Here is an 18553-nt window from a genome sequence, read left to right as displayed (position 1 = left end):
TCTTTGTTTTTGTTATTTGTTGAACTCTCTACTTAGTGTAGAGTTAATCTTATGAGTATAAAGTTACTGAAAATAGATCTTTGGGAAAAATAAGAATGGTAATGGGAGAGGGAGGAGGAGAAGGGTGGGAGTACAGGCAGGAGGGAAGTAGGATAGGAAGAATCATTATGTTCCTAAATTTGTATACATGAAATGCATGACATTTATATTCCTTAAATACAATTTAAAAAAAAAAAAGAAAAGCATCATTACTTTTGTTTGCAAATACAACAAATGTCATCATTGAATGAGGGTAAATTCTTCGATATCTTGAAGCAAGGAAAATTTCAACAATTTTAGCTATCTTCCTTTCTCTCAAATATGAAAATGATAAAGTCTTTTATGGAACATGATATAATTTAAAAGCTCACTGATCAATTAAGAATAGACCCAGGCAAACTTTGAAAAAAAGGGGAATAATCTACTCTTTGATCTTTAGTTTCTTATAAGTTAATCAAGAAAGAGTATAAACTAATAAGAGTATATCCAAGAACCACTCACAAATAACAAGTAACTGGATAAAAGCTGGGAAAGGAACAATTCAAAAAGTTAACATTTTTAAAAGCTTCATTTACAATACATGATGACAGTTTTTTGCAACCTCACATCAGATCTCAGATACCACACGTTTTACAGGGATACAACAACTTGAATTTCCAAGATCACAGGCCATGGAGACAATATGTCCTGACTGGGGTACATTACAGCAGTGGTTCTTGGGCATGCTGGGTTATTAAAGAATACAAAACCTTCACCACACAGACCCTACCACAACTGTTCAAACAAATGACATGTTCCTCTTTGCATTACAGAAATATTTAGATCTAGCTCCATTAGAAATGGTTTATTGAATTAAGCAACCACATTCAACAATAAGACAAAGTAACTATAGGGATAATTGGGTCCCTTTCTGATGTATTAAGTGTTTTCCCCATTTTTTTGTAGCCTCTTGTCATTATAAATAATAAAAATTATTTCCACATTTTAAAAAGAAGTTGTTTACAACTTTCAATTGTCTGGTTATACATTTTGGGAGTCACTATGCAAAATATATTTCCATTCTCAAGATGTTCAAAGTGTTAACATGTTATTTTTTAAAATCAAACTGTATACAGAACATTGATAATATTTTGTAATTCTGCATTCTCAATTCCATCATCTCACAATTTTCCTATTCTAACCCCTTAGGATACTAACAAAGTAATAAAGAAACAGAAAATAAAAAGAGTGTTCATTTGCTGAAAACCTACTTACTCCTCTTCCTTCTAAGTCATAAATATTAATCAATAAAACCTATATAACGAATATTTGTAATTCTATGTTGTCTTGAAATCCATTGTGAGTAAAGGGTTAACTGTCTTATACAAGAAGCAAAACTTGGACCCTTTTGCCTACTCCCAGTAGCCAATCCAGATATCTACCCTATATAACTACTATCTCTCTTTGTGGTTGATCCAGATATCTGCCCCACATGACCAGGGAACTGTCTGGGCCTACACCTATAAAACATACAGGGGTACTTCACACAGTTTATCAAAAAAAAAGGACAAACAAGCAGAACTAAAAGATGTTTATTTTGGCACAAAAATTTTCGAAATCTATGCATATGAAGACTCTTTAAAAAGTTCATGGAAACAGCTTAGAAGAAAAAAATAACTTTTTCTACCAAAATAAACTTTTAATTCTACTTTTCCATAAACTTTTTGAAATAACCTCACATAGATACAACCTACTCTCCCACTGACCCCCACATCCTTCCTGCACTGATTGTATAGATATGTTACAGTGACTACACCTAAAGTGTACCATGGCCTCTGTCTATGCTATCTAAAGCCACAATTAGAACTTCCTGCAGGTAAATTGGGTAGGTACCATCCAGGATCACAATAAAGGTTTTGGAGTGCAATTTCTCTTCCTCTCCCTCCCTCTCTCTTTCTCTCTCTCTCTCTCCCCCTCCCCTTTCAATTCATAAGCACACATAAATATACACTCATGGGCAGCCGTAGCTGTGGCATGGTGGGTAAAGCTGCCGTCTACAGTGCTGACATCCCATATGGGCGCCAGTCCAAGATCTGGCTGCTCCACTTCTGATCCAGCTCTCTTCTATGGCCTGGGAAAGCAGTGGAAGATGGCCCAAGTCCTTAGGTCCCTGCACCCATGTGGGAGATCCAGAAGAAGCTCCTGGTTCCTGGCTTCGAATCAGCCCAGCTCTGGCCGTTGCAGCCATTTGGGGAGTGAACCAGCGGATGGAAGATCTCTCTCTCTCTCTCTCTCTCTCTCTCTCTCTCTCTGCCCCTCTATAACTCTTCCTTTCAAATAAATAAATAAATCTTAAAAAAAAATACACACACACACACACACACGTGTGCCCCCACCAAGTGGTGAAACACAGCATGCTTCCTCCTCCAATATTCCCATTGGCTGTCAGCATCCCACTTTGCTCTAGGATCTGCAGGTGATAAGATCTGTTTCTGTTGTTCCATATGTTCTGTTGTGCTGCCTCCTCTACATCATACCCTGACCAACACAATTGAACTGAACTCTCCTCCTGGTCAGGGCTCCCCTAGGAAGTGGCTATCTTGGAAGGAATAAACTTAATACAGGCCGAACAAGTACCATAAAGGTATCCACCAATAGAAACAAGAATCCTGCCTGAGGGACACTTGGTCACAGGTCAGATATTTAGGCATTAGGTCATTTTGCAAGTTAAAGAAGTGTCCCTTAAAAGGCACATTGCAAACCTCCATAACCACTTCCCCTGATGTTCTGCCAGGGCTGGGCTAGAGTTTATAGCCACCCTCCTTAGAGAGGCCCTAAGATCAAAGGAGAAGAAAAATCACAACAACCTTGATGGTTAACAGAGAGCTTAAAGATCCTCCAATCTAACTGCTTCCTAAGGCAGAAATTTTTTATTTATAATGACACCAAAAACATTTACACAGTGTTCTGTCATATAACAGGCTTGGAATTCTACTGTAGATTAAACAGAGTCCCTCAGGAACCTTTTTCATTCTGTTTGCAGGAGGCAATGCTCCATTGTGAGGAAGGCCCAGGAAGTGACAAAAGAATTTTTATCATATTCAATATTTTTACATACAATTATGCATTTCACCTGTGAAAAAATGTGACAGACTAAAAAGGCAAGTTTCTCTGGTTTATCACATACTAATCAGATCTTGTTAAGAGTTACAGATCACTGATTGAAAACACAAGAGGTTTTTTGTTTGTTAATTTAGTAAACTAGTTTGGAACAAAACCTTCTGAAACATGAAATTAGAAGGCAATAGTTACCTAAACTATCCTTGGTGAGGAAAAGACCAAACCAGTTGGGTGGGTAATCTATTCATCTGAAAATAAATACAATGATAAAGTGCAAAAATAAGAAAGCTTCCAGATAGGGTGGTTGAGGTCCTCAAAATCTGATGTTTAAAGGAGAAAGGCTAAGTTTAGTGTTGGAGAAGAGGAGGGGCACTTCTTAGTCAAAAGGACAGATACTCAATTTTCTAAAATTAAGAAAGTTCTTAGATCAAAATGTCCATACTACTGAAAGCAATTTATAGATTCAATGTGGTCCCAATCAAACTACCAACAACATTCTTCTCAGATCTAGAAAAAAATGATGCTAAAATTCATATGGAATCAAAGAGACCCCAAATAGCTAAAGCAATCTGAAACAACAAAAACAAAGCTGGTGGCATCACAATACCAGATTTCAAAACCTACTACTGGGCAGTTATAATTAAAACAGCCTTGTATTGACACAAAAATAGAAATGTAGTCCAACGGAACAGAATGGAAACTCCAGATATCAATCTACACATCTATAATCAACTTACATTTGACAAAGGAGCTAAAATCAATCTCTGGAAAAAGGATAGTCTCTTCAACAAATGGTTCTGGGAAAACTGGATCTCTGTGTTTAGAAATACTAAGCAAAGTGAAAAGGCAATCAGCAGAATGGGAGAAAATATTTGCAAACTATGCAACTGATAAAGGATTAATATCCAGACACATGAAAAAATGTTCTGGATCACTAGACATCAGGGAAATGCAAATCAAAACTACAATGAGATTTCAGCTCACCCCAGTTAGAATAGCTCTCATACAGAAATGAAAAAGCAATAAATTCTGGTGAGGAAGTAGGGAAAAAGGTACCCTAATACACTGTTGGTGGGAATGTAAACTTAGTACAGTGAATGATAGTGCGGAGCTACTTCAGAATGCTGAAAATAGATATACCATATGACCCAGCAATCCCACTCCTGGGAATCTATCCAAACAAAATGAAATCAGCATATGAAAAAGTGATCTGTGCCCCCATGTTCATTAAAACTCAATTCACAACAGCTAAGCTATGAAATCAACCCAGCTATCCATCAGCTAATGACTGGATAAAGAAGTTATGGCATATATACACTGTGGAATAGTACTCAGCCATGGATGCACTAGAAGCCACTATACTTAGTTAAATAAGCCAGTCCAAAAAGTCATATGCTATATGTTTTCCATGATCTGTGGTCACTAATAGAGTACCAAAAATGTAATGTATGGGAGTGAAATAGAGATTTTGAACGTCAATGATTGTTTACAGCCCTTGTCTCTTCTGTTAAGCAACAGTGTTTTTTTCTTCATGCTACTTGTTGAACACATTACTTAGTATAGGATTATTTTTATGATTATAAAGTAAACCTTGAAAGTAGATCATTGTAAAAATTTAGAGGGAAAAGGAGAGGAAGGAGGCAGAACAGTGGGAGCATGGGTGGGAAGGAGGCTAGGGTGGGAAGTATCACTATGTTCCTAAATCTCTATACATGAAATGCATCAAATTTGTATACCTTAAATAAAATTTAAAATAAATAAAAGAAACCAATTAATAATGTTTTAAGAAAAGCAAAAAAAAAAAAGATTCAGACAAATTCACTGAAACAATTCCAAATGAAATGAAAAAATAAATGTTAATTTAATTTCCTAGAACTTCCCAGCAGCCAGAATAAGAGAACAGTTTATACCTTCCTTTATTTATTTTAGGCAGGTAAGGGCTGAACTGCTACTCGAAGTGCAATGTGATGCTCCTCCCTGGCCTTCCATTCTTCAAAAAAAAAAAATTATGAAAGTCAAAGACCTTTAAAAAAAAAGCATTTCCTCATTCACTTTCAGAGGCACAGTTTTTTTTCTTTTTTTTTTTTAATATAGAATAATACAGCCTGTTCTATGAAAGTGAATGAGGAAATGTCTGACAGGCTACAGTCACATTTTCCATCTATTCACGTGGCCTGAGACACAGAGGCCACCCAAAGAGATGAGAGATGTCATCTAAAGAGGATCAGGTTAAATGATCCAATGCAAACAGCAATGCAGTCCTCCACAGAACATGTTACAACACTACATGCCACACTCCAAGGACACTAATTATACATTGGGCCCAATCTGGCTTTTCCATCACTGAACCAAATCCAGCTATCAGGCCCAGAATAGAAACTGTATGACTACTGATACTGTTTTTTTTCAAAAGCACAAGACTATGAAGAATGATATCAGAAGAAAATCTAAAATTCAATTGGTGACTAATGTTGTAGAATATTATATTCTGGCACATTTTAGAGATTCAATTAAAATTATTCATGATTTCATTTTTCTGCTTGAATAACTTTAATGATGTTATTGAATGGCTCTGGGAATGCATTGGCTAATGTGCATCATAAAATGAAAATTAAAAAGATAGATACTATAGAATTTGAACATGAAAAGGGAAGAAAGATTTTATTTATTTATATTCTGTCATTTCACATGAATGTCTTTGAAGACACTAAGCTCAAAGAGCATATCATAACCAATACCAGAACTAGACGTCAAAAATCACCCTAATGGTTAGAGACACTGGTTTCAGCAATAGTGAGAGTTTCTTCCTCAGGCCATTGGCATGCCTATGACGAGTTTGTAAGGAGCAGGTGGTCCTAAAATGGTATGGCTGGAACGGACCTTCTAGAGCACCTAAAGTGTAGGCTTTTACGATAGCCTTATGTTCTTTCCACCATACCGATATGCTGTGGATATATAAAGCAAAAAAATCTGGAATGAAGGTTATCACTTGCTGGGAACAAACCAGAAACTTTGATTTGGGGGATTCCTGGCAGTGCTATACAATAGATTAAACATGTGTAGACTGACTGAACACACATACTTTCTTTATTCTCTTCTCTTCCACCAATTTCACTTGCTAGCCCAATTTTACAAATTATCCCATCACATCCACCCTCCTGATACCATGTTTTTCAAGAAGGCGGGCTCAGTGCAAAGTGCAAAAAAGCACACCATATTCTTTGAAAAAACTGGAAGCACTGGCAAAGCCATTGCTAAAAAGTACCAGCTGTAACTATGAAATTCTGATGCAATAATCTATAGCTGTTCTCTTACAAATTAGCATCTGCATCACACAATGGGGTGATCAGTATTTTCAGTGCAGAATACCCTGAAGCCTATTAACTAATCCACTGGTCAATGTAAGTTCTACAAGACTAGGAATTCTGATTTGTTGTAGTCAAAGATGCATCCCCAGGTCAGGGAATAGTATGTGCCTGAAGTACTATAAAATTATTTGTTCAACAAATGGTCATTGATTTGGACAGTCATGTCTAAAAAATAAAAGCATTACAAAGCTGACATGAAACTGCTAAACACTGTCTATTTTTTCACTCAAAAACTATGCCAGCTTTTCAATCTCATCGATTTTCTATTCTCTTCAGAAGCCTGTGCCTTTATTGCTTTACAAATATGCATGCCTTGGATCTTCTTCCATCTAAAACATAACAAATACAAGAAAGCTAAACTCTGTTTACTTGAATCACACGAAATCCATGAAACACAGACAAATCTGACTAGATGGACAAAATAGCATCTTTAAGCATCTTCAAAGTATTGATTTCTTCATAAAAATAACATTTAAACCTACATATATGTTGTACAAGAATATAAAATTTTAAACTGCAAATATAAAAGGCAATTAGATGAGTTTGGATAGAGGATGAAATACATATATACAGAGAGAGAGAGAGAGAGAGAGAGAGAGAGAGAGAGAGAGACTTCTTAGAGCCATATAAAATTCATATTATGAGTAGTATAAAACATTTAAAATATACCAGATATACCTGGGCAGCTAATTACAACTCTCTTTAACATTGTTAACCTACTTCTACACTATTTATTTTTATTAGCACGCTACCACATTAAATCATTCATTCATTGATGTGTGTGTTTATAGATTGGTTTTCTTCATAGCTATAAGCTTTTGAGAGCAACAACTAGGCTTACACATTATTGTACAAGCTAACTACAAAAGGTTCATGGAAAATGGAACTAAGGTAAGTTTCACAGTGGAGCTTTGGCATGACAGTCAAAGTACCACTTGGTACAAATGCATCCCATCCCAGCCCTGATTCCAATTCCAACTTCCTGCTGAATGACTGTTCTGTGAGACAATAGGTGATAGCTCAGGTAGGTAGGTCCCTGACATTTACTTGGGTACTGATTTACTCCAGACTGAGTTTCAGGTTCCTGGCCTTGACTACTGTGGGCATCTGGAGAGTGAAGAGTGGATGGGGGCATGTTCTCTATCTCTATCCCTATCCCTATCTCTGTCTTTCAAATAAATTGAATAAATATATAAATTGTAAGGAAGTAATTAACTTTTCAAAAAATAAAAATATTTTTTTCAAAAAATTTTGAAATCCAAGCATATGTGCAATCCTCAAAAAATTTATGGAAATACAAATTATGAAAAAACTATGCATGGATTTCAAAATTTCTTTGTACCAAAATACATTTATGATTGATTCCCATTTCCATGAGCTTTCTGAAGCATTTTTATTCTCTGAGTTCCCCATAATAATAAATCCCTATTTATAAATTATTAACATGCAATCATAATGTCAATATAAAAGATTAAAGGTATTTTCATAATTCAAAAGACTTCTGTGATAATATAAACAAACATGATTTATACAAAGAAAATCAAGGAGTGATTAATTACAAAAGCAAACAAAAAATTCATCCATTTCTAACATCATCTCTGCTTTATAATGAAAAGCCTATCATATTCATATAATCAAAGATTGGGAAGTAAAGAGAAAATAGGCTTGACCTCTTGTTTCCTAAAATTTTGTCATAAAATGCTTTCAGAGACCAAACGTAAGTGAGGCAAGCTGCACAGCCATTCTGTACAACCAAGAAATAATATTTTGGCTACTAAATAAAGGCTAAGTCCATGAACTTTGATGACGTTCTAAAACGAGTTCTTGTCATGAAATGTCATATGCTCCATTATATAATCTGAGCTCTTTGTGAGCATGTTATGGCTATGGCCAAGGTAAAGAAAAACAGGAGTGTCTCTAAATCAATCATGGGCCATGAAACCCACCAGACTGCATGACAGATGCAATTTTTCTTGGCACCACTTGGGCATAACTAATTGATGACAATCGTATGTCCACTCTGGCACATTTCCACAGAGGATGTGTGTGAATATGTCACCACATCTGGATGCTAAGCATGCTGGGGTCCCGAGGCACAAAGATGTACTAAAACCAGAGGCCCAGCAGCTGTACTCAATGAACACCGTGGGAGCTCCACAGAGTGATGAAAGGACTAAATTACTGCAAACTGTAAATACAGATTTATTTCATTAAAATACGAGGTAACTGCTGCAGCCATCTCTTGCTCAGACATCTGCCTCTTTAAAAAAAAAAGGAAAAAAGTTCATAACTGTATATATATGTGTGTGTGTGTACATATATACATACATATATTTATGTCCTAACTTCATAAAGAATTGCATTTCCCCCCATAAAAATATCATGGCATATACATAAAGTAAAATCAACAACATTTTTAGGAATCTGTAAACTACAAAAAAAAAAATTCATGCAGGAACTACAAAAGAGAAAAGGGAAAGTATCATGGTCTACTATTATCATGTTAGCAAGCACAGTCCTCTTCATTTAGTTGAAATTTAAGATTTACATAACCTGCTACAAAGTCCATGTTGAAAATATATTTTGGTAAAAAAGAAACTGTACAATATATCAATGGATAGTTTCATCTTTAATATGAAAAATATACTAATATAAATAGCTAATATTTCCTAAGTCACAATTATGGAAATTAGACTGAATAACAATTTTCTTCTGATCTCACATGATCAATTATTATTGAGTTTATTATTAATAAATTATTTGAACAAACTCTGTTAACAGTCATGTGAAACAATGAAAAGCTCTCTTATGAATAATCTTTTGTTATATTCACAAAATTTACTTCAATAAAAAACAATTTATAATTGGGAAACTATTCACAAGCATATTCGCAATCAAATACCTCTCATAAGTTTTAGGTCAATTAATAACTATTCTCATGCAGAGTGATAGAAATCATCCTATAATGCCATTCTATATTTGTCAGAAATTAACAATTTATTTCTTATCCTTTTACTTTTCAGATCATTTTTCTTTAACTGTCTTACACATTTCTTTTGCATTCTGACTTCCTTCAAGCTACCCACAGTGTTATGATGCTCTTCTCTACATCCATTCATGGAACAATGGACAGATTCTGCAGGATATCTAATTGACTTCAGCTGATCAATGGGTAACAAGAGGTGTGTCAAATTATTCATTCCCTTCCCTAAGGATAACTAAGATATGAAAGCCATCTTCTATTTTATTAAGATTGCCGTTCATCCTCTAAACATTTATGTGGTGGTATAATGCATTACTAATACAATAGACTTTTTCACATGTGGACTGAATAATGAAAACAATTTCTTTTTAGGAAATCGTAAAACGTTCTTCAACACATCTTTCCACACGTAGGTCTGCAAACGCTCTAAGTGGCAAGATTATCACTAACATGGGAGCACAGCTTAATATCCTACATGAAAATAGGAATGGGTAACTAAAAGGAAGCGTCTTATGCAAAATTAAAAAATGAACTCAGTAATTTTTCTCATCTTCTATCTTCAAGTTACCTAAGAGTATTTCTAAACATGGAAATCATCCATATCATAGGTTACTGGCCCACCATAAAACAGTATTTTGATTTTTTTTTTTAATCAAAAAACAACTCTCTATTGGGGAAAGAGAGGAGGTGGGTGGGAAGATCAAGGTGGTGGGTTTGTGTTAGCCTATTTCCATAACAAAATGACTAGAAATAAAGGGGGAAAACACAGTATTTTGACCTCATGTACACTAAAGGTTACACAAAGTGGTGGGGGAGGGTGAAAGAGAAAAGGAAGGATGGGAAAGAAAGGAAGGAAAAGAGCTGACACCAAGACAATTTAGGTAACCCTCAGATTATCATCATCTAAGTATTTTTACCACCATTAATAACTGAGACAATCAAGCCAAAGATTGAGATTATGCATCCATTCTAGTACAGATACTCTGACTAATTCTAGGCGCTGTTTGGCTGATCTTCTTATTAGCTGCCCCCAGATAAAAGGATATGGTTGACATCTAAGAGGGTTTTTGATAGTAGACATTAACATTTGTCAGCATCTGGTAACATGCTAGTGAGTAAGTTAGTTCTGGTTGATGAGCTGTCCTGTGTCTCTGACTTACAGTGTCATGTCAGTTCAGCTACTAGTGAAGCAGCCTCCCCACAAAGTGGGCAACAGCTGGCCTCTAGGAGAGACTCTAGACTTTCTCTTCCCTGATGCCTAAGTTACAGCGGAGTTCAGAATGGAGACCCAGAGGTGAGCAGGATAGATGCAAAGTACCACAATGATCACCAGGTTCATCATTCTATGTGCCCATTGTTATATTCCTCAATCCCTTCACCTAGGTCAAGGGGGATAATCTAAAAATGTAGAGTCCTTGACTTCAATGTTTTACTGAGTATCCTCCCAAAAGCAGACTCCAAAGCCCAAAATGGCAAATGGCAGAACAGCAGCTGCTCTAATTCATATTTCAAACATAGTATGGCCTTGGAGTAGGAACATTTTTCAGAAAGCCTTCCTTTTCTTTCCTTTCCCCAGAAACCTTTTATTTAACTAATATAAACTTCATATATTTCATAAGTACAACTTTAGGAACATGGTGATTCTTCCCACTATACCTGCCCTCCCACCCACTCTACCACTTCTCTGCCTCCTCCCTCTCCTATTCCCATTCTTATTTTTTACTAAGATCAATTTTCAATTAACTTTATACACATATGATTAACTCTATTTAAGTAGAGGTCAACAAATAGTATGGAAAAAGGAAAAAAAAAAACTGTTCCTCAACAGTCGAGACAAGGACTATTCAAAGTCATTGCTTCTCAAAGTGTCAATTTCACTTCTATAGATTACCTTTTAGGTGCTCTATTAGTTATCACAGGCCAGGGAGAACATATGGTATTTGTCTTTTTGGAACTGGCTTATTTCACTAAGTATGATGCTTTCTAGGTTCATCCATTTTGTTGCCAACAACCAGAGAGAAATCCTTTCTATACTGAGAGTAGGGGAAGTAGATCAGTAGAGCAGACACCAGTCCATGGAGGTTTATCACTGAGTCTTACTCTTCAAAGTCCTCCTTGGAGACCTTTTGATTTTCTTCAATGTGAACAGAAACCAAGAAACAAAACTTGCTTCACTCAAACTCCTTGCCCAAATCAAACAGGAGAGCAACACGAGGTCTCTTCTTTCCCATTATTAAGTATCTGGGAATTTGGAATAAAATTTCTCTTCCTAAAATGAGTCTCTATTTCGAGTCAATGCTATTAGACAGAGACTAGAAAAAACTACATAGTAAGTAAAGTTAAAACTACAATAGGGTTTTTTTTTTTTAATAGCAACCTAGTTTCTTTACCAAGGATTACATACATAAAATACCACTTTAACAAAGAGCCATCGTAAAAACAAGTCATCTGTTTCTTTTTCTCCACACACATTTATGGCTGCTGCAGTCTCCCACGGGAAACACTTACCTGACTTTTTTGCCTTGCTCTGTGAGCATCTTTACCAAATCAGCGATGGGATATTGGGCTTTGGCTGCACAGAGACCATAGCCTGCAAGGAACATTGAGAACACAGAAGAATGTGTTTCCTATTTTGAAATCATGTGAGCTACAAATTCTCTGAGGACAAAAATATATTTTTATGCCAACATAGGCAATCAGCTAACAGAACTAGAAATGAAAGCAAATCTAAAATCTGGATATTTGAAAGTCAAAATCTAATGGTCTTTCTTCTTCAATCTCTCATAGTGTCTGACACAACTGAGCACCATCTCTCCACATTACCCATATTACCATGCATACACTTGCATGTGCCTTTCTCTCTCTTTCTCTCTCTCTCTTTCTTTCCTATTTTTTTAAACTCTCTTCTTACATAGTTTTGATGACACTGTAGCCCATGCTTCTCCTCCTAACTTTGTTACTACTCCTCCTCAAATTCCTTGAATACTTTTCTCCTCCTATTTTCCCTCTTAAATGACAAAATTTCCCTGGGGGTTTAATGCTGTCCTTCACATTCTCCTTGAAAATCTCAGCTTTGCCCATGGCTTCAACAACCATCTGATGACTCCCGGCCTGTAGGCAGGCTCCACCTGTCATCTGAGCTCCAGCACAGCATGTCCATTGTCCTAGCTCCATCTCAAATGTAATGTCTCCAAAAAAGAAGCTGAAATTTTTTTCCCACACCCAAATTTCTGATGTTATTACAGGCATAGTCAAAAACATTGGTCATCTTCCTTCTCCTTTAACTCGTATATTCTGTTCTTCCTACCTATACAGTGACTCACAGCTGCCCTTATTCTTCCATCCCCATTTTTCAAAATGTCAAGACTCTGCTCAAGCTATTCTTTGTGCCTTTCCCCTTCCAAAACACCATCCAAAACAAATCCCATCCTATAAACCTTCTCAGGCTCCTCATGATAGAGGAATTGTCTACACAATAAAGTTGAGCCCTTATCAGAGCCCACTTACCTTACCTACATAAGGGAATTCTTCCCTAGATTGGAAAAACCTAGAAGGAAAAGATCTTTTACACCTTTATACTCCAGCTCAGTGTTTCTCCATCTTCAAAGATAATGCCAATGCCACTTTGGCTGGGACAATTTGTCATCTAGGAGTGTTCCAGGCATTACAGTACATTTAGTTTATCTGTTTCCATCCCTTAATTGACAGTAACAGCCCCATCTTTGACAACCATAACTCCCAATCAACTTGTTTCAAATGCTCCTAGACAGTGATGTTCTCCAATGTTAAAAGCGCTTACACTTTAACATTCAATTCAGCTGAAGTTTATTAATTATATGTTAATATAAACTGATCAATAAACTACCGCATGTCAAATCAGTAGAGTACTTTACAGAAAACTTTTGTAACATGATGGAGTTAAAAATCTTAATCTGAGGCCGGCGCCGTGGCTCAACAGGCTAATCCTCCGCCTTGCGGCGCCGGCACACCAGGTTCTAGTCCCAGTCGGGGCACCGATCCTGTCCCGGTTGCCCCTCTTCCAGGCCAGCTCTCTGCTGTGGCCAGGGAGTGCAGTGGAGGATGGCCCAAGTGCTTGGGTCCTGCACCCCATGGGAGACCAGGAGAAGCACCTGGCTCCTGCCATCGGAACAGCGCGGTGCGCCGGCCGCAGCGTGCTACCGCGGCGGCCATTGGAGGGTGAACCAACGGCAAAAGGAAGACCTTTCTCTCTGTCTCTCTCTCACTGTCCACTCTGCCTGTCAAAAATTTAAAAAAAAAAAAAATCTTAATCTGAGGCCAATGTATTGCCAGTAATACCATAGTATTCTGTGATAATAGTGAGGAAGAGCTGGCTTAACCTCAAAAAACTGAGAAATTGAGTCCTGGAAAGATTAAATGACTTCATCATTATCACAAAATTTGTTAGCAGCAAAATTCAGAACCAAAATAAAGTACTATGACTCCAAGACCAAGCTATTTCTACTAGGCCATGCAGCCTAGTAGACAAAGTTCCCCTCAGGGCTTTCACATTGTTGAAACCCACATGATTCTTGATTTTTTAAATATTTATTTTTGGAAAAAGACTAACATTTACTGAGTTAATCTAATGAATGAGCTAGATATTTTCATATCCTGTATCTAAGTGAATCTTCGCAATAGGTCCAAAAACTACCAATGAAAACAAAACAAATAACCAAGACTCAAAAATGACTTAAACATGTATACAGAGCCACAGAAAGACTAGGCCAGAATCTATCATATCCTTCTATAGAACCTCTATGTGATCCCCCAACCTACATCGAGAATTCTCAGTATTTCTACTTAGTAATCAAAGTTGCTATTATTTACATTTTTGTTTTAAAAAATGAGGCAGTTCCGGTTCTCTATTTCCTAGTATGAGAAATTATTTTAATATATTCAGTTATAATATCTATTTTCATTGCTTGCTTTTTTTCTTTTTACCTGGAGTAATTATAATGCTATTAGCTTCTCGGATCATGTCAATTGCATTGTCAAGGTTGATTTCTGTATGAGTGCCAGAAATTTCCATGGGTTTTCCACCAGCTGTTGAAGTGGTACCATAGCCTCCAAGAATCACATTAGCCAGGGAGCGATTCATTGCCTAGAAAACAAAAGGATAATCTGTGAGAGTTTAATCCATAAAACTTTTTGAAAATTGTATTCATTTTGTGTATGTGATATTCAGGATCATTTAAAGAGGCTTATTTGATCATTTAAAATATTTTAACAAGATAAATTTGAGCTGACTTTTGAAAAAATCTTAGAAGTTTAAATAACAGAAGACATCTGAGAACCACATAATTATTTTTCCCTACCAAATCAATTGCCCAAAGATATACGAATAAAAAAGTAAATGAAAACAAAGAATTTAATGGAACATTACCAGTAAAATCAAAAAATTAATGAAAAATTCAGATTCAGTTATTATTATCTGAATGTACTGATTAACTTCTGCCTCCATATGTATGTGTATTTCACCAAAGTCAAAGAGGAACAAAGAGAATGACAAGAATAAAAAATTTTATAAGGTGACCCTCTTGGATGACTTCCGCTACCAGATACAAGGTGTCAAGAGGCAACCAGGAGGAATCAAAATGACAAGGATCCACTTCATTTAGAACTCTGCTGCCCTCTGTCGTCAAGAAAAAAGAAACACGGGGGTTGATACTCATCTTTCAAATCCATTAACACTCCATGAAACCTCATGCCTATGTTGTAATTTAAGTAATGAGATTCATCATTAGGGTTCTAAAATATTTCCTTCCAAAGAGGCAGATCGGTAAGGTTACACACTCTTTAGAACTTATAACAACACATTTATCTAGAACATCTCAGGAGAAAAATCAGAGAAAGACTTTCTGTGGCATGCGCATTTACAAGCATTCAAGGATGTACCATTCAAATGCCACAACTGAAATATGTGACAATGGCTGATCTGGTTTTGCAAATAGCTTATTGTGACCTCCAGAAGTGGAGACTTAAGAGAAAGGTAAAGAAGCTAGATGTTTTGAGTATTCAAACAGACTTTAAGAACTCAAATCTACAGTGTATGATCTCCATGATCATAACTGAGTATATCACTTTAGAAAAAGTTCCAAAACAACTGGAAAACCCTCTCAAGAGCTGTAACAAATATATCACTGATCCACTGTGTCGCTGAAAAGATACCTAAGAGTCAACCTATTATTTAAAAAGACAATACATTATTATTTTTAAAAGCACCTAGAGTTGTTCCTTGATAAATAAAACATCAAGAGAAAAAAAAAAAAAAAACAGGTCCACTCATCCATTAAAGGCGCAGCCTGCTACCATCTTGGTGGAGACATGATTGCTGACGTGCAAGCCAGGCAAAGGCAGCAAGAAAAATGAACATGAAGATGAACAAAAAGCTACACTTCAATAAAGGCAGCCTATAAATAATATACATTTCACTGGTGATGGATCAAACTGTCATCAGAATATTTTAATTAGATCCAAACTCATTTATCAGAGGTCAAAACCTAATAGAAATATATCTAATATTATTACAAAAAAAAAAAGTCAGGACTAGCCTTATATATCATTTTTCATGGGAGAGTCAGGAGAAAAGTTAATGCTAAATTTTAATTAAACTCATCATCCTAACCTACATGAAATTTTAAATTCTTTTTTTTTTTTTCCAAAAGATTTTATTTACTGATGAAGGAGGGAAAGTTACAGACAGAGAGAGGGAGAGACAAAGAGAAAGCTCTTCCATCTGCTTATTCACACTCCAAATGGCTGCAATGGTTGGAGTCGAGCTGATCCAAAGCCAGAAGCCAGGAGCTTCTTCTAGGTCTCCCACATGGATTCAGGGGCCCAATGGCTTGGGCCATCTTCTGCTGCTTTCCTAGCCCATAAGCAGAGAGCTGGATGGCAAGAGGAGCAGCTGGGACATGATCCAGTGCCCACAGGGGATGCCAGAACTGCAGGCAGAGGCTCAGTCTACTATGCCACAGAGCTGGTCCCAAAGTTTTCAATTTTTAACACATCTTCCCATATTTAAATCCAATGTTTAATGAAAACTCAATTGTTCATACCCAAGACTTCTCAAATTTTCAACTTCTGTTAATTTTGATAAATCCTTCCTGGCTTTGAACTACAAGATTCTGAAATTATCAAAGAATATGTTCTACCAAATTTTTTCCCTTAAAAATTGATTATTCAGGGCCATGCTTGGGACACCTGCATCCTTTATCAGAGTTCTAGCTACCCCACTTCTGATCCAGCTTTTGTTTTTCGGTTTTGTTTTTTGTTTTTTTGGTTTTTTTTTGTTTTTGTTTTTGTTTTTGTTTTTGTTTTTTTTGCCAGGCAGAGTTACAGTGAGAGAGAGAGACAGAGAGAAAGGTCTTCCTTCCATTGGCTCACTCCCCTAATGGCCCCTACGACCAGTGCTGTGCCGATCTGAAGCCAAGAGCCGGGTACTTCTTCCTGGTCTCCCATGTGGGTGCAGGGACCCAAGTACTTGAGCCATCCTCCTCTGCCCTCCCGGGCCACAGCAGAGAGCTGGACTGTAAGAAGAGCAACCTGGACAGAACCAGCAGCCCAACTGGGACTAGAACCCGGGATGCTGGCGTCGCAGGCGGAGGATTAGCCTAGTGAGCCATGGCGCCGGCCTGATCCAGCTTTCTGTTAATGCACCCTGCCAGGCAGCAGTCAGCAGGAAATGAATGGGCCTAGTACTTGGGTTTCTCACCACCCATATGGAAGACCTGGATGTAGTTCTGGGTTGCTGGCTTTGGCCTGGCCCAGCTTGGATATTGTGGGCATTTGGGGAATAAAGCAGCAGGTGGAAATACCTGGTTCTCATTCATGTTTCTTTCTCTCTCTCTCTATCTCCCTTTCTCTCTTTCTTTCTTTCTCCCTCCCTTTTTCCCCAGCCCTGATTGTTACAGGTATTTAGGGAATAAAGCAGCACATGGAAGCACTCTCTCTCTCTCTTGCTCTCTCTTTGCCCTTCAAGTATGAAAATAAATAAATATACATTAAACACAATTACTTGCTCTAAGGACTGTTGAGTATTTTTGACATGAAGATATTTCTGTCACAGACAAACTTTCTAAGAAAAGAAAATAGACAAAAAGGTTCCATCAGCTGTATTATGCAGCCCTGCACAGAGATATGACCCAGAGCGACAGATACCGAGTGATATAGCCATATTATTCTAACCTGACTTAAAAGGAACCATTATTTTCACCATAAAACTGAATGGAAGAGAAAAGAGGGATTTCTGAGGATATCTAATTAATGAGTACCTACTTCTGATGGCATCTTAGGGAGAAAAGGGAACCACACAGAAGTTTTACAATAAAGTCAACTTGTTAAACACATATCCACAATTATATCATCATTATGCTAATTCCATGCGGTCTCTTAAAAACTACATTATTTTTCATTTCTGAATTTACCATTGCAACATCACATTTTCTGCAAATGCTTAGGGTTTATGGTTTTGTTTTATTTATTTATTTTTTTTTCTGTTTAAAGTGATTAATGACACCGCCCTGTGACCACTGATTCAGAGAATGAAGAGTTCCCAGCTCCCAAAACAAAAATTTGCAACACAATGCAAGGCTGTGCCTTTTAGTCTATTAAGTCCTATAATGAAAATTGTATTCTACATTAAAGAGAACCTTAATTCATATAATTCCAAGCACACAGTAAGAAATAAATCTAAAAACAAAGGAATGTCTATAAAATAGACAAAGCAATAATAACATATATACTATTTGCTAGCATCCCTCATTTCAATGTTTTGTGGGTACTAATTAATTAACCTCAAAAACAAAACAGGGGATGGGCATTTGGTCTAGTAGTTAAGACACTTGCAATCCCACATCTGAGTGTCTAGGTTCAATTCCTGGTTCTGTTTTCCTAGTCCACCTTCCTGACAATGCAGACTGTGGAAGGGACCTGGGATGGCTCAAAAAGTTAAGTCTCTGTCATCCACATGGGAGACCTGGATTGTGTTCATAGCTACCAGCTTCAATCCAGGTAAGCTCTGCCTGTTTGGGGAGTGAACCAG

The 18553-nt window shown here is 36.9% G+C and overlaps 1 protein-coding gene across 4 annotated transcripts in view; it reads right to left on the bottom strand.

Annotated features, from left to right (window-relative positions):
- The window catches only part of NNT (nicotinamide nucleotide transhydrogenase), a 101877-nt gene that overhangs the window by 14914 nt on the left and 68410 nt on the right, over positions 1–18553 (bottom strand). For all 4 annotated transcript variants that reach the window (XM_062211790.1, XM_062211789.1, XM_062211793.1 and 1 more), the window contains exons 18-19: positions 14452–14611; positions 11998–12079 (exon numbers count right to left, since the gene is read on the bottom strand). In XM_062211790.1, the coding sequence (XP_062067774.1) occupies positions 11998–12079; positions 14452–14611 (242 nt within the window). The remainder of the gene's footprint in view (positions 1–11997; positions 12080–14451; positions 14612–18553) is intronic.

This window comes from Lepus europaeus, chromosome 15, assembly GCF_033115175.1.
Source record: "Lepus europaeus isolate LE1 chromosome 15, mLepTim1.pri, whole genome shotgun sequence".
Classification (NCBI taxonomy): domain Eukaryota; kingdom Metazoa; phylum Chordata; class Mammalia; order Lagomorpha; family Leporidae; genus Lepus; species Lepus europaeus.
The sequence above is the reverse complement of the archived record's forward strand: the minus strand, read 5'-3'. Positions and strand labels throughout refer to the sequence as shown.